The following is a 21,414-nucleotide window of genomic DNA, read 5'->3' on the forward strand; positions in this document are numbered from 1 at the left end:
TTGGGTTAGGAGGATTACAACTTCCAAACTTTAAAAACTACTATAAAGCAAATCAACTTAGATTTATTGCATCTTTTTTCGATGATCAAAAACCAGCATGGATTAAAATAGAACTAGACAAGATAGGAGAAAATAAACCTGAAGATATTATATATAAATGGGAATCTAAATGGATACGGGAAAAGAAAGAATCTCCTATATTAACACATTTGATTGATCTATGGAATAAGATAAATGTTGATAAGGAAACACAGAAATCTCTACTAGCAAGGAGACCTTTGTTCCAAAACAGGCTTATTCCTTTTACAATGGATAATCAACTTTTATATAATTGGTACCAAAAAGGGATTAAATTTATAGGAGACTGTTTTGAGCGAGGTATATCGATGTCATTTGAACAATTAAAGGATAAATATAAAATATCTAATAATACTTTCTTTTGTTACTTTCAATTAAGGGCTTACTTAATAGGTAAGCTGGGTCAAACAATGTTTTTGCCAAAGCCTAATGAAATTGAAATTTTAATTCAAAAAGGGAAAATTAAAAAATTTATTTCTTGTATGTATAATTTGATTCAAGAACAGACAATTAAACAAGGAATCCATAAGTCAAAGCAAAAATGGGAAACAGATCTGAATATTAATATTGATGAAACAAATTGGTCAAGACTTTGTCTTGACAGTATGACAAATACAATAAATGTTCGACTTAGATTAGTACAATATAATTTTTTACACCAATTATATATTACACCACAAAAAATAGATTAAATTCAAATCTATCTGATAAATGTTTTCGGTGTAATCAAGAAATTGGTACTTTTTTACATTCTACTTGGTCTTGTTTTAAAATTCAACCCTTTTGGATAAATTTAAGAGTCTTATTGGAACAAATTACTGGAATTCAACTTCCACATAACCCTGTATTATTTCTATTAGGTGATATTGAAGGGATAAAACCGAAACTTAAATTGAATAAATATCAGAAAGAATTTATAAAAATTGCATTGGCAGTAGCTAAGAAGACTATAGCAGTTACTTGGAAATCTGATTCGTATTTAAGTATGGATCGTTGGAATAATGAAATGTCTAGTTCTATTCCACTTGAAAAAATTACTTATAATTTAAGAGATAAATATGTAACATTTTTGAATATTTGGTGCCCTTATTTACAAAAGATAGGATGGCATATTTAAGTGCTCCGATAAAGATTTTGGTTACTTGGGGAAAGTAACGAATAATTATACCAAATTTATTTTGAATCCTATGGAGCATGTGGAAACCTTCCAATAACCAGACGGTTCTTTTCTTTTTTTTCTCTTTCTTTCTTTTTAGGTAGGACTATATATGGGGGGGGGGAGGGTTAAGGGGAGGGGGGTGTGGGTAGATTTTATCTTTTCATGTATTCTTTTTGAAAATTTAATAAAAATTATATTAAAAAAAAAGTTTTCCAATCCTCCGGCTTCCCACTCTTCTTTGCTATGTTATAATTCTTCTCTTTTATCTTTATACTGTCCTTCACTGCCCTTGTCAGCCACGGCCTCCCCTTAGGATCTTTCTTCCTCTTTGGAATGAACTGATCCTGCACCTTCCACATTATTCCCAGAAACACTTGTCATTGCTGTTCCACTGTCATCCCTGCTAGGGTATTGTTCCATTGAACTTTGGCCAGCTCCTCCCTTATAGCTCCATAGTTCCCTTTGTTCAACTGTAATACTGACACTTCCAATTTTCCCTTCTCCCTCTCAATTTGTAGATTAAAACTTATCATATTATGGTCACTACCTCCTAATGGCTCCTTTACCTCGGTCCCTGTTCCATTTGGATTGTTTTTGTAATTGTACATTTTGTTCAGCAGAATCAAATCTTTGATTTCAAATACCAAAAAAAAATGGTGTTTAAAAAAAAAAAAAAAAAAAAATTGCTATTGTGTGAGGCCCTCCGTTGGTGGAGTTCAACCATGGATGTTGCTTCTCAGCTGTCTACAATCTGGAGAAGTTGTTGCCCATGTAGCAGATTCCCCCTCTCCATCCAGCTGATGAATCCAAAGAAACAGCAGAGACTGATACAGTTCAGCACCAGCAGCATCACAGGAATTGCCAGTCAGCATTGAACTCAACGTAAGACTGCCTTAGGGACTCCAGATCCAGAATTTGCTCTCGTGGTTTACTCCCGAAGCCTTCCCCATGAGTGGGTATAGCCTCAAGGCAGTGGGTGTTTGAGATCAGAGCTTTCCTACTCTTAGATGAGCTGCCAACCATAACTATCAAGCCCCATCTGCCCAAAGTTAATGGTTTTAAGGTGCCAGTAACCCATCTTTGCCCCTTATCCTGTCAGTAGAAACAGTTCCACAGGCTTAGTAGCTAAGCCACATGTGAAGGTGGACTCAGTTGTCAGAGGGTATTGGAGATGCACTCCATTGGGAGCATTTAATAGCTAGTGAAAGCTTGTCTCACTGCTCCCCCAGCTATAACAAACTTAAAGAACCACCGATATGTAGATTATTACAAAATGAGACTTCACTTGCAGTAGTGTAATTGACAAACTGTACACTTAGTGCTAAAGTTTCAAAGATAATATTTTGATGCTGTTCCATTTAGGCAAGTGCAGTGTATTATCATTTAAAGACTACCTCTCTTGTCGACCAACGGAAGTTGCCGAAAGTGAGGTCTACATTTGTGAGAGTCGTTACAATGAAACTGACAAGCAGATGAAAAGGTTTAAAGGCCTAAAGCGATTTTCCTTATCTGCTAAAATATTGGATGATGAAATATACTACTTCAGGTGAGACTTGGTGTCATAAATTAAAGAATGGGGGAAAAGTTACTTTTCGAGGAGGCTATTTTGTCTGTAATGCACTAAATTATTAATTGAAATATTAAAGAGTTAGCTTATATATTTATCGACTAATGAAATGTCACATCGACAGTGATGAAATGCTTTGAGAGGTTGGTCATGACTAGACTGAACTCCTGCCTCAGCAAAACCTGGACCCATTGCAATTTGCCTATCACCGCAATAGGTCAAAGGCAGATGCAATCTCAATGGTTCTCCACACGGCTTTAGACCACCTAGACAACACAAACACCTACGTCAGGATGCTGTTCATTGACTATAGATCAGCATTTAATACCATCATTCCCACAATCCTGATTGAGAAGTTGCAGAACCTATGCCTCTATACCTCCCTTTGCGATTGGATCCTCAACTTCCTAACCAGAAGACCACAATCTGTGTGGATTGGTGATAACATATCCTCCTCGCTGACAATTCAACACTGGTGCACCTCAAGGGTGTGTGCCTAGCCCACTACTCTACTCTCTCTATACACATGTGGCTATGCATAGCTCAAATATCATCTATAAATTTGATGATAATACAACCATTGTTGGTAGAATCTCAGGTAGTGATGACAGGATGTACAGGAGTGATATATGCCAACTAGTGGAATGGTGTTGCATCAACAACCTGGCACTCAATGTCAGTAAGACGGAAGAGCTGATTGTGAACTTCAGGAAGGGTAAGACGAAGGAGCACATACCAATCCTCATAGGGGGATCAGAAGTGGAGAGGGTGAGCAGTTTCAAGTTCCTGGGTGTCAAGATCTTTGAGGATCTAACCTGGTCCCAACATATTGATGTTGTTATAAAGAAGGCAAGACAGCAGCTATACTTTATTAGGAGTTTGAAGAGTGCTATTTTAACTTCATCAGTCCACAGACTTGTTTCCAAAATGCATCAGGCTTGTTTAGATGTTCCTTTGAACCTTTTGAATAGAACTTTTTGGCCGCAATGAGCAAAGGTATGTTTGGAGAAAAAAGGGTGCAGAACTTTATGAAAAGAACCCCTCTCCAACTGTTAAGCACGGGGGTGCATCAATCATGCTTTGGGCTTGTGTTGCAGCCAGTGGCACGGGGAACATTTACTGGTAGAGGGGAGAGTGAATTCAATTAAATACCAGCAAATTCTGGAAGCAAACGTCACACCGTCTGTAAAAAAAAAAAAAAAAAAAAGCTGAAGATGAAAAAAAGATGCTTTTTACAACAGGATAATGAACCTAAACACACCTCAAAATCCACAATGGACTACCTCAAGAGGTGCAGGCTGAAGGCTTTGTCATGGCCCTCACAGTCCCCTGACCTAAACATCATTGAGAATCTGTGGATAGACCTCAAAAGAGCAGTGCATGCAAGATGGCCCAAGAATCTCAGAGAACTAGAAGCCTTTTGCAAGGAAGAATGGGCGAAAATCCCCCAAACAAGAACTGAAAGACTTTTACTGGCTACAAAAGGTGCTTACAAGCTGTGATACTTGCCAAAGGGGGTGTTACTAAGTACTGCCATGCAGGGTGCCCAAACTTTTGCTTCGGGCCCTTTTCCTTTTTTGTTATTTTGAAACTAAAAGGTGGAGATAAAAAAGTTTTCTTGCTTAAAATATTAAAGAAATGTGTCAACTTTAACTTTATGCCTTTTGGAAATCAGTTCACCTTTTACTCGCTTAGCTATTCACAGTAACAGAAATTTTGACCGGGGTGCCCAAACTTTTGCATGCCACTGTATATCAATATTAATAATTATCTACTATCAGGAACATTTAAATCTTATTAGATCCAGAGATAGCTTTGTCAAAACTCTATCCCTAACTTAAGTTACTTTCAGGGACAGTATCTCTGCATTATATTACCTGAAACTTAATCAGCATCCAGACCTCAGTAGCTAACATAGGGTGCAAAAGACCACCTTAAAATGGCCCTTTATATCTAACCCAAGAAGGTGTGGAAAGGTATTTCAAGTGGTAGACTGATCTACAATTATCCCAATACAATTACAGATCTCTCCATCCCTCCCTCTACCCCACCCTCGCACCAACCCCCCCCCCCAGCCCTTTGAGCCACACTGCCCAGTAGTCTCCCCAATTTAATCCTAGCCTAATCAAGGGGCAATTTACAATGACCTATTAACTTAGCAAACAGTACATCCTTGGACTGTGGGAGGAAACCAGAGAACTCGTAACTTTAGAAATGTTGTTGAAAGCCCTTGAGAGTAACTCTTGATAGTTTAACGTGTAAATCTGTTTTACTCTAATTGTATATTCTTCCAGGAAACCTATAGTTCCCCACAAGGAACCATCTCCTCTTTTAGATAAGAAAATACAGGAACTAGAGATGAAGTTTGCAGAATTTGAGGAACCTGATGAAGATCATGAAGAAGGTATTGAAGAAGAAGCTGAAACAGCTGAACAACCTATTGTGCCTCAGTTGCAGACCCCTGCTTCTAATGAAATGGAAATAGCTCCTTATACACCTCCACAGGTACAGTAATAGGATGTTACATCTCCACGGGTATAGTAATAGGATCTTGCGAAGGTCCTCTACATACAGGATCATTCAAAACGTGAAGCATTTTAAGAACCAGTGTGGTTTACAATCATAAAATACCATTTTGAAGATCAAAGTCAATAACAGGTCTGAGTTTATGAAACAAGAATTGAGTAGATTCTGTTAATAACTTTCAGTATAAAATCATGATTGTATAATTTGGATTGGAACAAATAATTTCAAAATTTAGATAATCTGAAAATCAATTATTATCATGAAAATGGTTACCTTTGTTTGAATAGCTGCAAGATAACAGACATGATTACAGAATCTAACAACAAATTCAGTTGCTTTAGTAATATGTTGCCTGAATCGGGCCATTCCGTAGCATCTAGGGCATTGTTGATGGCTCAGTAGCCGATCTAGCTCAACGTAAGCTCAGAATGTTGAACCCAGGTAACTTAATCCTAGCCAGCATTTAAGGACCTTGCATGATGGTGAATTTCTGTAATTAATTTGAATTATTTCAAAGAAAGACAGAGCAAATGTTTGAATTTTCTGCTATAGAAGAACTGGGGGTTGGAAGTGGAGATGCAATTTTTCACCTAAAAATAATTACTAAACAAACAACAGTTGGGAAAATGCAAATTTACAATTTCACAATAAAAAAGAGAATCTACCTATACGGTTGTTCATCAATTGTAAATACCAGGGGTGATTGATAAGTTCGTGGCCTGAGGTAGAAGGAGTCCATTTTAGAAAACCCAGCACATTTATTTTTCAACATAGTCCCCTCCTACATGTACACACTTAAGCCCAATTTGTACTTCTGCGTCAAATGTACGCCGTAGGTACCACATACCCTACACCATAGAGTGACATGCACCTCCCCAAAAACGTAACTCGCGCGTCGCAGCGACGCAGACCACAGCAACTGTGGTTGGTCGGCTTGGTAGCATTCGCATTTCCGGTTGCTTTTCTGTGCCACGTCTGTACACTGATGCGAAATAAATGGTTGGAGACGATGAACCAAATTGTCAAATCTACCTGCTGACATCTGAAAATATTTGAAATGCATTTCCTCATCCATGTCTCTCACAGAGAAAGTCCACACAGTGCCATAGAAACCCCACCGCCAACTAGTGTTTTGGTGGTGAATTGCAGCGCGACGCAGACACAACTACGCATGCTCACTACGGCGTAGGGCTACGCAAAAGTATAAATCAGGCCTAGGGCATAAGCTACGGCGTAGCCCATATGCACAAGTATAAATCAGCCTTTAGTCCAGCGGTCGTGGAGCATACAGATTCCTTCTTTGTAGAAGTGGTCCACAGCAGAGGTGATTGATAAGTTTGTGGCCTAAGATAGAAGGAGATGAGTTATACAGCTCTCGTTACATGCTCGTGCAATTCAACTCTCAGTGAAAATGAAGAAAGTTTGCAGTTTCTCCTCATCTCCTTCTACCATAGGCCACAAACTTATCAATCACCCCTGCTTTGGACCACTTCTGGAGGTCCAAGATGTCGACTTCTACAAAGAAGGGATCCGTATGCTCCACAACCGCTGGACTAAGTGTGTAAATGTAGGAAAAATAAATGTGCTAGGTTTTCTAAAATTGACTCCTTCTACCTTAGACCACGAACTTATCAATCACCCCTCATACTTATTTTTCCTCCAAAATGTTCATAAATTGATCAACAAATTATTGAAAACCATTTGATTTCTGTTGAATATAAGTGACAAAATTATGAGATCCCTATCACATTGTGAAGTCAATCATATGCTCAAGCCTCAGTCCAACTGGGATATGCTTTGTGAAAGCTGCAACAGAACTGTGCAAATGACTGAAAACAGCCATTCTTTTGCCTATACCAAAGCGCACAGGGAGTAGGCTAAGAAGCTCTGTGTCATCGGGTCAGAAAAACTGCAGAAAATAAAAGCTTATTCAAATATACAGTTGCAAGAAAAAGTTTGTGAACCCTATTCATCTACCTGGTTTTCTTCATTAATTACTCATAAAATGTGGTCTGATCTTCGTCGAAGTCATAATAACAGACAAGCACAATCTGCCTGAAATAATAACACACTTTTCATGTCCTTATTGAACACATTTTTTAATCATTTACAGTCCGGCCTGGAAAAAGTATGTGAACCCTTATATTTAGTAATTGGAAGAACCTCCTTTAACTGCAATAACCTTGATCAAATGTTTCCTGTAGCTGCTGATCAGACTTGCACAACAGCGAGGAGGAATTCTAGACCATTCCTCCCTACATTACTGTTTCAGTTCATCAATATTTCTGGGATGCCTTGCATGAACAGCCCTCTTCGGGTCATGCCACAGCATCTCAGTTGGGTTTTGGTCTGAACTCTGACTTGGCTATGTGAAAACCTGAATTTTCTTCTCTTTGAACCATTCTGTTGTTGATTTACCCTTGTGTTTCAAATCATTGTCTTGTTGCATCATCCACCTTTTATTAAGCTTCAGGTGATCTGACATTCTCCTGTAAAATGTCTTGAAATAATTTTGAATGCATTCTTCCCTCAATGTCTACAAGCTATCCAGGCCCTGAGGCAGCAAAGTAATGCAACCATGATGCTCCTTCCACGTGCTTCACAGTTGGGATGAGGCTTTGGTGTTGGTGTGCAGTGCCTTTTTTTCCTCCAAAGATAGCGGTGTGCATTTCTGCCAAAAAGTTCCAACTTTTGTCTCATCTGACCACAGAACATTGTCCCAGAAGCATTGTGGAATGTCCAGGTAGTCTTTTGCAACTTGAGACATGTAGCAATTTTTTTTTTGGAGAGCAGCGGTTTCCTCCATGGTGTCCTCCCTTGAACACTTGTTCATTCTTGTTCATTGTTTTTCTTCCAGTGGACACATGAACAGAGACTTTAGCAAATTCAAGATATTTCTGCAGGTCCTGCAGGTCTTTTCACCTCTTTCAACATTGCACAATGTGCTGTTGGTTTGATCTTTGCAGGATGCCCTTTCCTAGGGAGGATAGCAACAGTATTGAATTTCCTCCATTTGTAGACAATTTCCCTTACAGTGGACTGATGAACACTCAGGTCTCTAAAAATACTTTTGTAGTCTTTCCCAGCTTCATGCATCTCTATGATTCTTTGTCTAAGGTCCTCTGAAAATTGTTTTGATCGAGGCCTGGTGCACGTAAACAGATCTTTCTTAAAGAGCAGGCTCTGTCAGTAACCGGACCTGGTGTGTCTTTTTTTTTAATAGGGCAGGGTATCTTTACAACCCACACTTCTGATCTCATCTCATTGGTGGAACACATTACTCCAAATAGCTTTTATAGAAGGCGTTACCCAATAGGTTCATATACATTTCCCAGCCTGGACTGTGAATGATTGAACAATATGTTTAATAAAGACATGAAGAGTACAATTCTTTGTGTGTTATTGGTTTAGGCAGATTGTTGTGGAAGTTGAATCCAGATAAAGTCACTCAGAGACCGTATAAGTACAAACTCTTTATTTAAAGCACCCGGGGTTTACTCAGTCGTGCAAACTTCCTGCCCGATCCACCAACTAAGTCAACAATTCCTCTTACGATGGATATATTCATTCATATACAGAGAGAGAGAGAGAGAGAGACACACACACACACACACACACACACACACACACACACACACCCCCCCCCTCCCCCCCCAACCTGGAGTCAGACTTATCTATTGCTTGACAGCACCGCGAGACAAATTACAGAATAGGCATAATGGCCTAATACACAGACAGGCAGGAGTCAGCTTGTCCTTGTGCAGTCATGCGCAGAGATAAGGACCCTGAAACACTTGCTGGCTAACTTGGAGAAGGAATATTGCTCAGCATTGATTAGCACATCTGTTGATCATCAACTGCTTCTTTCAGGAAAACAGGGCTGCTATTGCTTAACGAAGTATTAACCCTTTTACATACTTTATCATTGTGCTTATTTATTATTGTGACTTGGATGAAGATCAGACCAAATTTTATGAGTAATTAATGCAGAATACATGGAAATTGATTGAGAAGTTTCAGAACATGGGTCTCTGTACCTCCCTCTGCAATTGGATCCTCAACTTCCTAACCGGAAGTCTGTGTGGATTGGTGATAATGTATCCTCCTTGCTGACAATCAACACTGGCGCACCTCAGGGGTGTGTGCCTAGTCCACTGCTCTACTCTTTATATATACATGACAGTGTGGCTAGGCATAGCTCAAATACCATCTATAAATTTGCTGACGGTACAACTGTTGTTGTTAGAATCTTAGGTGGTGACAAGAGGGCATACAGGAGTGAGATATGCCAACTAGTGGAATGGTGCTGCAGCAACAACCTGACACTCAACGTCAGTAAGATGAAAGAGCTGATTGTGGACTTAAGGAAGGGTAGGACAAAGGAACACATACCAATCCTCATAGAGGGATCAGAAGTGGAGAGAGTGAGCAGCTTCAAGTTGCTGGGTGTCAAGATTGCTGAGGATCTAACCTGGTCCCAGCATATCGATGTAGTTATAAAGAAGGCAAGGAAGCGTCTATACTTTATTAGGAGTTTGAAGAGGTTTGCTATGTCAACAAATACAGTCAAAAGCTTCTATAGTTGTACTGTGGAGAGCATTCTGACAGGCTGCATCACTGTCTGGTATAGGGGGTGGGGGCTATTGCACAGGACTGAAAGAAGCTGCAGAGGGTCGTAAATCTAGTACATCCTATCCTCGTTATATGCGGGGGATCTTTCTTCGAAGTCGATGCATAATGTGAATAATTATTTAAATGGAGAAAATAGGGATGCGTTCTTGAGTGCTTCCTAAATATGTTTTATCTGTAACTTATTCATATTTTCATACCAATACGGCACAAAAGCAGTACCACAAGGCAACTTTCGTATTATATTTCATCAATTTAAGGTAATATTCAACATAATAAATCATAGAAAGTTAACATACCAGGGTGTACAGTACTCACCAACAGTGGCAGGTGTGTTTGCTCCGGGAGATGAGTGGTTGTTGTGGTGTCGGGCAGCTTTACATGGATGAGGTGGATGGTTGTGTGTCGTCAGGATCATCAAGGAAAGCAAGGGGTGAAGGAAGACTCATAAAACTCTCAGTACTGCCGGCAGCAGGAGATTACATCGGTTTGAAGAAAGTGGTGAGGATTGTTTGCTTGGCAGTATTTTGTTTTTCAGCATAAATTTGCTTGTAGGGAAGAAGGCTTGACTGCAGGGAACGACTGAAATGCTGACTCCGTTCTAAACTTGGGTCTATGTCCATCGCCATTTGTGCCAAGTGTTCCGCAGCCTTAAAAAATTTCTGCCGGTTGCTTCAGAGTGGAAGATCTGGCCTCTTTCCAGGATTCATCAGTGTTGTTGATGGCATGTCAGATGTTGAAGGACTTCCACCATTCCCTCACCATTGGTAAATTCCCGGGATTTTCAAAATCATCTGCTGCTTGCAGCACTTGAGAGACAGTTCGCTGTAAAAAGTATGCCTTGAATGTGGATATCACTTGGTCGAGTGGTTGAATCAGCGATTTGTGTTAGGCGGCAGGAAACGCACTGTTATGTTAGGATGAATGCAGTCCAAATGTTTAGGATGGGCTGGCGCATTGTGTAACTAAAGAACTTTAAAGGCAAGATTCTGTTCCCGGCAGTAGCGTTCAGCCTCAACAGCAAAACGATTAGCAAACCAATCTTCAAAGATTTGACCAGTGACCCATGCTTTCTTGTTAGCTGCCTAGTGGACAGGAAGCATATTCTTACTCAAACCCTTAAGAGCAAGGGAGTTTAGTGAATGGTAAACTAAGAGAGGCTTCATCTTACAGTCTCCTTCAGCATTGGAACACATAAACAAAGTCAATCTATCCTTTGCTGCCTTGAAACCTGACGCAGTTTTTTCATCCTTACGTACGTTTCAGCATACGCTTCCAAAAAAAGGCCCGGTCTCGTCTGCATTAAACACCTGCTTTGGTGTGATGTCTAACTCAGCTATCATAGCCCGCAACTGCACAGGGCAGCATCCCAGAGCTGTGTTACCTTCACATGACACCGTCCTGTTTATAATTTCCAACCTTTTTTTCCAAATGTTAAAGCGGTTCCCTGCCACTTGGCTAATGGCCCAGGATTTGACATCAGACGCTTAAGAGGCATAGTTAAATATTTCAAGCACAAAATCACTGCACTGTAGGTAAAAACACAAAAGTTTAAGTGTGCAAGATCGCACATCCATACATTGCCAAAACCAATGCGAGACTGGTGGAGTGAGACTGTGAGGCGTGCGCACATGACTTGTATTGGCGGGAAAGCAGTGCTCCTCATATAACTGTTGAGTCTTGGACGCATATAACGAAAAGTTGGTAGAAATAGGTTCCTCACATAACTGTGAATCTGCATTGTCTGAAGAAGCATATAACGAGGATAGGGTGTAGCTCCATCTTGGGCACTGGCCTACAAAGTACCCAGGACATCTTTAGGGAGCGGTGTCTCAGAAAGGCAGCGTCCATTATTAAGGACCTCCAGCACCCAGGGCATGCCCTTTTCTCACTGTTACCATCAGGTAGGAGATACAGAAGCCTGAAGGCACACACTCAGCGATTCAGGAACAGCTTCTTCCCCTCTGCCATCCAATTCCTAAATGGACGTTGAAGCTTTGGACACTACCTCACTTTTTTTAATATGCAGTATTTCTGTTTTTGCACATTTTTTAAAATCTATTCAATATATGTAATTGATTTACTCGTTTGTTTATTATGTTTTGTTTTATTTATTATTATTTTCTCTCTGCTAGATTGCATTGAACTGTTGCTGCTAAGTTAACAAATTTCATGTCACATGCCAGTGATAATAAAGCCGATTCTGATTCTGAAATTGCAAAGGGTTCACAACGTTTTTCTTGCAACTGTTTACTCCCATTGAATTAAGTATGTCTGACATTTGAGTTAGTAATGTGAAAACTAATTTTGTTATGGTGTACAGTATAGTACAGGAGAGTGACAGAGTTAATTCAGAAACAAAGGTTCTGAACTTAAAGAGGGGTAACTTTGAAGGTATGAGATGTGAATTAGCTAAGATAGACTGGCAAATGACACTTGAAGGATTGACGGTGGATATGCAATGGCAAGCATTTAAAGGTTGCATGGATGAACTACAACAATTGTTCATCCCAGTTTGGCAAAAGAATAAATCAAGGAAGGTAGTGCACCCGTGGCTGACAAGAGAAATTAGGGATAGTATCAATTCCAAAGAAGAAGCATACAAATTAGCCAGACAAAGTGGCTCACCTGAGGACTGGGAGAAATTCAGAGTTCAGCAGAGGAGGACAAAGGGCTTAATTAGGAAGGGGGAAAAAGATTATGAGAGAAAACTGGCAGGAAACATAAAAACGGACTGTAAAAGCTTTTATAGATATGTAAAAAGGAAAAGACTGGTAAAGACAAATGTAGGTCCCCTGCAGACAGAAACAGGTGAATTGATTATGGGGAGCAAGGACATGGCAGACCAATTGAATAATTACTTTGGTGCTGTCTTCACGAAGGAGGACATAAATAATCTTCCAGAAATAGTAGGGGACAGAGGGTCCAGTGAGATGGAGGAACTGAGCGAAATACATGTTAGTAGGGAAGTGGTGTTAGGTAAATTGAAGGTATTGAAGGCAGATAAATCCCCAGGGCCAGATGGTCTGCATCCCAGGGTGCTTAAGGAAGTAGCCCAAGAAATAGTGGATGTATTAGTGATAATTTTTCAAAACTCGTTAGATTCTGGACTAGTTCCTGAGGATTGGAGGGTGGCTAATGTAACTCCACTTTTTAAAAAAGGAGGGAGAGAGAAACCGGGGAATTATAGACCGGTTAGCCTAATGTCGGTGGTGGGGAAACTGCTGGAGTCAGTTATCAAGGATGTGATAACAGCACATTTGGAAAGCGGTGAAATCATCGGACAAAGTCAGCATGGATTTGTGAAAGGAAAATCATGTCTGGCGAATCTCATAGAATTTTTTGAGGATGTAACTAGTAGAGTGGATAGGGGAGAACCAGTGCATGTGGTATATTTGGATTTTCAGAAGGCTTTTGACAAGGTCCCACACAGGAGATTAGTGTGCAAACTTAAAGCACACGGTATTGGGGGTAAGGTATTGGTGTGGGTGGAGAGTTGGTTAGCAGACAGGAAGCAAAGAGTGGGAATAGACGGGACCTTTTCAGAATGGCAGGCGGTGACTAGTGGGGTACCGCAAGGCTCAGTGCTGGGACCCCAGTTGTTTACAATATATATTAATGACTTAGATGAGGGAATTAATTGCAGCATCTCCAAGTTTGCGGATGACACGAAGCTGGGTGGCAGTGTTAGCTGTGAGGAGGATGCTAAGAGGATGCAGGGTGACTTGGATAGGTTGGGTGAGTGGGCAAATTCATGGCAGATGCAATTTAATGTGGATAAATGTGAAGTTATCCACTTTGGTGGCAAAAATGGGAAAACAGATTATTATCTGAATGGTGGCGGATTAGGAAAAGGGGAGGTGCAACGAGACCTGGGTGTCATTATACACCAGTCATTGAAAGTGGGCATGCAGGTACAGCAGGCGGTGAAAAAGGCGAATGGTATGCTGGCATTTATAGCAAGAGGATTCGAGTACAGGAGCAGGGAGGTACTACTGCAGTTGTACAAGGCCTTGGTGAGACCACACCTGGAGTTTTGTGTGCAGTTTTGGTCCCCTAATCTGAGGAAAGACATCCTTGCCATAGAGGGTGTACAAAGAAGGTTCACCAGATTGATTCCTGGGATGGCAGGACTTTCATATGAAGAAAGACTGGATGAACTGGGCTTGTACTCATTGGAATTTAGAAGATTGAGGGGGGGATCTGATTGAAACGTATAAGATCCTAAAGGGATTGGACAGGCTAGGTGCAGGAAGATTGTTCCCGATGTTGGGGAAGTCCAAAACGAGGGGTCACAGTTTGAGGATAGAGGGGAAGCCTTTTAGGACCGAGATTAGGAAAAACTCCTTCACACAGAGAGTGGTGAATCTGTGGAATTCTCTGCCACAGGAAACAGTTGAGGCCAGTTCATTGGCTATATTTAAGAGGGAGTTAGATATGGCCCTTGTGGCTACGGGGGTCAGGGGGTATGGAGGGAAGGCTGGGGCGGGGTTCTGAGTTGGATGATCAGCCATGATCATAATAAATGGCGGTGCAGGCTCGAAGGGCCGAATGGCCTACCCTACTCCTGCACCTATTTTCTATGTTTCTATAAATTGTTTTCATTCATTCGCTTTTTACAAACCCCATTTCCAGAAAAGTTGGGATATTTTCCAAAATGCAATAAAAACAAAAATCTGTGATATGTTAATTCACGTGAACCTTTATTTAACTGACAAAAGTGCAAAGAAAAGATTTTCAATAGTTTTACTGACTAACAATTGTATTTTGTAACTGTACACAAACTTAGAATTTGATGGCTGCAACACACTCAACAAAAGTAGGGACAGAGTTAAAATAAGATTGAAAAGTGCACAGAATATTCAAGTAACACCGCTTTGGAAGACTCCACATTAAGCAGGCTAATTGGTAGCGGGTGAGGTATCATGACTGGGTATAAAAGTAGCGTCCATCAAAGACTCAGTCTTTGCAAGCAAGGATGGGTCGTGGCTCATCCCTTTGTGCCAAAATTCATGAGAGAATTGTTAGTCAGTTCAAAAGGAACATTTCTCAACGCAAGATTGGGAGTACTTCGGAAAACCATTGTCACTCAATACAGTCCGTCGCTGCATCCAGAAATGCAACTTGAAACTATTACGCAAGGAGGAAGCCATACATCAACTCTATGCAGAAACGCCGGCGAGTCCTCTGGGCCCAAGCTCATCTCAGATGGACTGAAAGACTGTGGAACCGCGTGCTATGGTCAGGTGAGTCCACATTTCGGCTAGTTTTCGGAAAAAACAGGCGTCGAGTTCTTCGCGCCAAAGATGAAAACGACCATCTAGATTGTCATCAGTGAAAGGTGCAAAAGCCAGCATCTGATGTTTTGGGGGTGCATCAGTGCCCACGGCATGGGTGAGTTGCATGTATGTGAAGGTACCATTGACTCTGAGGCGTATATTAGGATTTTAGAGAGGCATATGTTGCCATCAAGGCGACGTCTCTTCTCGGGACGTCCATGCTTATTTCAGCAGGACAATGCTGCACGGGCTACAACAGCGTGGCTTTGTAGACACAGAGTGCGTGTGCTTGACTGGCCTGCTGCCAGTCCAGATCTATCTCCTATTGAAAATGTATGGCGCATCATGAAGAGGAGAATCAGACAACGGAGACCACGGACTGTTGAGCAGCTGAAGTCTTATATCAAGCAAGAATGGACAAAATTTCCAATTGCAAATCTACTACAATTAGTATCCTCAGTTCCAAAATGATTAAAAAGTGGTATTAAAAGGAAAGGTGATGTAACACAATGGTAAACATGCCTCTGTCCCAACTTTTGTTGAGTGTGTTGCAGCCATCAAATTCTAAATTTGTGTATGTTTACAAAATACAATTAAGTTAGTCAGTAAAAATATTGAAAATCTTTTCTTTGTACTTCTGTCAGTTAAATAAAGGTTCACGTGAATTAACATATCACAGATTTTTGTTTTTATTGCATTTTGGAAAATATCCCAACTTTTCTGGAAATGGGGTTTGTATTTAATTAATGGATTTTCACTATAGATCAGTAATCTGTGAATAAATTTAACATGAAATTTACTTACGAATGTTTTTTGTCGTATTGCTATCTAAGGTATTCAGCATAAACAGAAAATATGGCAAGGACCTATGAGATATGGTTTTGCCCCGCTGGTTGGATATAAGTCATATCCCAAGGTTCTTCCTCATTTACCCTCTCTACATACATAAGACTTAGAAATGCTGACACCTAACTGTCCTATGTTGCTTACATATAGTCAACCCCTAAATCCATTAAGGGCACTAAACAGAAGGAGGGAAAGAGGAAGACCAATCCAAGCGGTTACATCTTGTTCAGCAGTGAAATGAGAGCTGTTATCAAAGCCAAGCATCCGGACTTCTCTTTTGGGGAGCTGAGTCGGCTTGTGGGTACAGAGTGGAGAAACCTTGAGGCTGTCAAAAAAGCAGAGTATGAAGGTAGCTCATCATATGTTCTTTTTGGCAAAGACATTAAAATATATATTTTATTAAAAAGTTACTTGACATCATAGTAGCTAATTAATACCTTAACTTATCATATACCAACAACTATATACAAACATGATTCATATCTTTACAATTCCGTTTACTTCCAAGTATTGTTGATGTCATCTTGAATCTGAACACTTATTCATGTTAGATATATCTTCCATACAAAGTAAGGTTTATTAAAAGCTGTCTTAAGGTTAAAATTGGCTTGTGACCAAACCAAAGTTGATGTTTCATACTGTCTAAAATTTGCTATTCGTGCATTTGTTGATCATGGTAAATAAAGAAAAGAATTAGAAATACATCAAGCCAGGCTTTACAAAGCATAATTCTTTTACACATTGGAAGAGATTACAGAAATGTTGAGAAAATTTTTGGTAATATGCTACTATTGGCTACCAGGTTAATAAGGAAATTGTGTTTATGTTTGAGGGGAATCCTTTTATCATTCTTTGAAAGTATTTTGAAGAGAGATTTGGTTCAGTTATCCTGGCAATTTTGTGGATATATTTTTAAGTGACAAATAGTTACTATCCCTTCGGGTTTGGCATGTAGGTTAGTCTCTGTGAATATATTAATTGAAACGAATATCTGCTTTATCTCATCCATGCAAATTTCTAATTCTGTGCTGTAATAAATAAATTGAGTGGTGTGCCCATGTGAATATACGTTCGTGTTTTTTCAGAGCGGGCAGCAAAGCAGGCTGAGCAGCAGGAGAGAGAGCGTGCAGCTCAGCAGCAGCAGTGTGCCTCCCCACGGGCTGGTACACCTGTAGGTGCCATCATGGGGGTAGTACCACCTCCTACACCAATGGGAATTCTCCATCAGCAGATGACCCCTGTCACAGGTAGCATATGAAAACTAGCTAAATGGCAAAGACCTAAAATACTATTGAAAATTGCTTTCAACCAAATTTGGGAAGGGGGTGGTCATTTTGCTGTTTTTTTGCATTGCAAGGTTTTCATCAGCACCATGGTGGTTTACCAAAACTACATGAAGAAAGTCTCTCTCTAGGGTCACATATCAAAAATATTTAACGATTAAAAGTTTTCCTTGATTTTGCAGTTCATTGATAGTATTAAGTTCTGTTTTTCTTATGATTTTCTGAGTTCTGTATTGTTGCACCAAATTACTTTTGTTTGTAGATGATGACTTATTTAGAAAAATACTTAAATTACGAAGTCTTTTATGTATTTTCTCTTTATTCATTACAGACCATCACAAAAGTATCAATTTTTGTAAATGTATGAATTGCGCAAAACTCAAACACTTTGTCTTTTAAACCAAGAAAGCTAAACTAGAAGTACAAGCTATCTAGGGTTAAAAAAACCACAAAAATAAATTGGTGCTATCAAGAGATATAAAAAGATGAGGATGTTGACATACTTTAAAAAAAGTATGAAGCATTGGAAACTTGATGTTTAAAACTTGTGTTTCAAAGTCAAGAAAATTGATGTGACTTACAAAATATGCTAACCATTGCTAAAGGTTAACCACATGTACATGAATTTTTAATTCACTTGATGAAAATTGTACATCGGTTGTAATCTGGCAATATTTTTTCCCTCGTTGTTATTTTCCACATACAAAAGAATAGTCCAGTCATCTAGCAAGAAAAAAGCATGAAGTGTGTCCCTTAAAGTTTCTTTCAAATATTAAGTCCAACTAAGTCACATGATTCCATTTCCTCAAGTTCCTGTAATGATTTACCTGTTACCCTGTCCTAAAGTTGTGCAGTTATCAATAATCACAGAAGCTGTACTGTATTGGTGTTATTACAGTACCCATTCCTCAAATTGTTTTCATGGTTGTTGACAATTTTACACTGTTTAGATAACCTATTTAGGCCCTTTTATTTCCAGCAATTTTTATCTATACTTACATATTTTAATTCATACTATCATTAAAAGTTATAATCCATAATTTCTGGTTCTAGTCTTTCCTGTATGCACTTATGCCTTCATTTCCTAACTACCAATTGAAATTTAGCTTAAATAAAGGCGATCTAAATTTTTTAACAGTAACGATAACAATTTGCCCTTGTATAGTAGCTTTCTTGCATTACACATTGCAAGGAATCTTCTCTCTTTTTTTCTCCAAACAAAATTTGGCATGTCCCACCACTGCCTGTAAGGAGTTTCTATGTTCTCCCCTTTGACTGTGTGGATTTCCTTCGGGCGCTCCAAAGACATACCAGTTGGAAGGTTAATTGGTCATTGTAAATTGTCCTGTGATTAGGCTAGAATTAAATCTAGGGATTGCTGAGCAGCACGGCTCGAAGGTCTGGAAGGGTCTATTCCCTGTTGTATCTCGATAAATAAATAATATTAGAGAGGAAAAGCAAAAGCATAGGTAAACTGATAGATTTTAAATAGTACTGTAAAGAATGATAGAAGTTCAGAAGTTCAGGGATGAAGATCAATGCAAGAATATTTTTTCCATTTTCTTTTGTGTGTCTGCTTAGTAAGTAGACATACCTGGAAACTTGTATTTTATATATAGAATGCTGCCTTTGCTTACAATTAAGTATTACTTCAATGATGGGATAATTGCAGCAACAGAATATGGTAATCTATTGTAATTCTTGATGATGGTTGATAATAACTACTATGTTCTCACAAAGATGTTCAGTAAATGTCTAACATTTCCATTTCATGGTACCTCCTTATCAGAGCTTCCACTCACAAAGCAGGGAAAACTGTACCCCATTGGCTTCTGTTTTAATAATTTGGGCTTCCCAAATTAAAATGGGCTTTCACAATTGGATTCTAGGTTTTCTTAAACTGTAGAGTTAGAACCTTTCAACACAGGATAAACTGAGCAATAAACATAATCTTATAATTATTCCAGAATTTACTCCATATTGATCATTTGTAATACTGAACAAGGAGGAAAGCTGAGAAATTTATTTGCTTTTTCCTTATTGAGTAAATTCAGAAAATAATGAGCACAGAATTAGCAGATTTGCATATGTTTGGCTTTTTGACCTATCATGGTTCACTTCAGAGATTATTTTATATCTGAACAATCAAATTTGGCTTTTTGCTTTGATTCAGCTAGAGTTTTAATAAAGTTATTGTAAGGGATACTGTATCTTTTTTAATATATCCCATTATTTGAAAAAAGAGTTTCATTTTGTCAAGCTGTATTAAATAGTCCCCATTGAAAACAATTTAGTTTACTTGGGATTCAATAATTCCATTAACAATTTAAGAACTTTGAGGTCTTCACTTTTCTTGTACCACAGCAATCCAAGCAGTAGTGGAAGAATTGTGATATTTTTTAAATAATTCCTCACCAAGATTCTTATGAAAGGAATTTTGAAAAATCAGATTAAAAATTGTCACTTGAAATTTTTTTCAGAAATTAAAATATGAAACTTTTGAAACTATAATTGATTGTAACTTCAAGATTTAAACTTTGAAAGTAGGCAGCAATGCTCCTTTGGGACGTCCAAGGAGTATGAAGGTTTAACGTGTAGAACTTTTGATTTTTTTTTCACATTTTTTTGAATGAGTGTCAAAGTGCATTCAGTTTGGAATTCAGTTCTTTCAATTGTCACCTTGATACGTTTCAGGTAAAATTTAGGGCATACTCTCCTCTTCTTATAGCACAACTATATTAGGTATCCTATGGTACGTGGAAAATAATAGAGGGGAAAAATACTGGTAACCTACCTTCAATGGGCACCCTCCTCCTCCATTGAATATTATCCTCCATATACCAGGATCCCTGTTAACTCAGATCTGAACATGGCTTGAAACAGACAAATTTTTACTTGACTGACTTCCTTGCTCCATTAGCTGAAAAAGAACTTGACACCTGGGATTTCCTTCAGGTGCTCTGATCTTTTTCCCCCACATCTCAAAGGAATGCAGATAGGTTAATTGGCCACTGTAAATTACCCTTTAGAATAGGTTAACAGCAGGAAGAGCTAAACAGTAGTTGATGAGCAAATGCAAAAAATAATAAGTTGCAAGGATACAGAGAAGTAAGGAAGAGAGGAATGGATTCCTCCCTGGGAATTAGCATGGACTGAATGGATTAAATGGTTTCATGCTTGATTTAAGAGAATTAAGAACATATTGAATACAGAATGAGGATGAATCATGTGGCTCAGCTAATCTGGAAACTGGAAATGAGTTAAAGGGACAATGCCCCTGTGTTTTCCATCATTGGATGACAGGACTTTGGTATGTGATGGATAATATTCAGAGAATGAAGAAGATCTTACCAAAGGTAGGTAATCCAATTTATCAGTTAGAAAATTAAAATTTCCAAGTAGACGATAGAGATGTGACCCAACACATTGAATACCATGCAAATATTTAATAAGATGTACGTACATCCACTTATTACCCTGAATTATTTCATCACATACTAATCATATCCATTCCTCAGTTTTACATTTCCTTATCCATTAGTTTCTAGTGCATGTTTCATTATGCTAACCAAGGTTCCCTCTAAGTATTGAAGTGGTTTAGAAAACAAATATACGTGTTCATGTTTAATAATCCAAAAACTGAATATGAAACGCCTCCCTTTATTGAGGCATGTCAACAAATTAGTAATGGTCTAAAATTATTCATTTTATGAGAATTTTTCTCATAAAATTAGCTAGTTTAGAGGGAACGTTGATTATAGACTTGCATGTTATTGACATCCTTGATGCATGTTTGAAATTTGTTGTTATCCTTTAAGGCATGATAGGTGGCTACCCACAAGGCATGCCTCCATTACAAGGCCCTGTTGATGGCATGGCCAGCTTGGGCAGCATGCAGCCACTTCACCCTGGGGTGCCTCCACCACCCCACCTTCCCCCAGGCGTTCAACCGCTGGGTAAGAATCTCATTGCTAAATCATTATCTTGTTTAGAATGTTTCAATCAATCATTATTCAAATTATTTAAAGACCAGCAAAGCATACTTAA

At 39.0% G+C, this 21,414-nt stretch overlaps 1 protein-coding gene across 9 annotated transcripts in view; it reads left to right on the forward strand.

Annotated features, from left to right (window-relative positions):
* pbrm1 (polybromo 1) overlaps nucleotides 1–21,414 on the forward strand; it is a 91,956-nt gene that overhangs the window by 59,514 nt on the left and 11,028 nt on the right. For 6 of the 9 annotated variants that reach the window (XM_072280943.1, XM_072280944.1, XM_072280945.1 and 3 more), the window contains 5 exons: nucleotides 2,600–2,783; nucleotides 5,099–5,309; nucleotides 16,235–16,433; nucleotides 17,170–17,331; nucleotides 21,186–21,323. In XM_072280943.1, coding sequence (XP_072137044.1) covers nucleotides 2,600–2,783; nucleotides 5,099–5,309; nucleotides 16,235–16,433; nucleotides 17,170–17,331; nucleotides 21,186–21,323 — 894 coding nt within the window. The remainder of the gene's footprint in view (nucleotides 1–2,599; nucleotides 2,784–5,098; nucleotides 5,310–16,234; nucleotides 16,434–17,169; nucleotides 17,332–21,185; nucleotides 21,324–21,414) is intronic. The other 3 variants (XM_072280949.1, XM_072280951.1, XM_072280952.1) reach the window with 1 other exon arrangement.

The sequence above is a fragment of the Mobula birostris genome, chromosome 16 (genome assembly GCF_030028105.1).
Source record: "Mobula birostris isolate sMobBir1 chromosome 16, sMobBir1.hap1, whole genome shotgun sequence".
Classification (NCBI taxonomy): Eukaryota; Metazoa; Chordata; class Chondrichthyes; order Myliobatiformes; family Myliobatidae; genus Mobula; species Mobula birostris.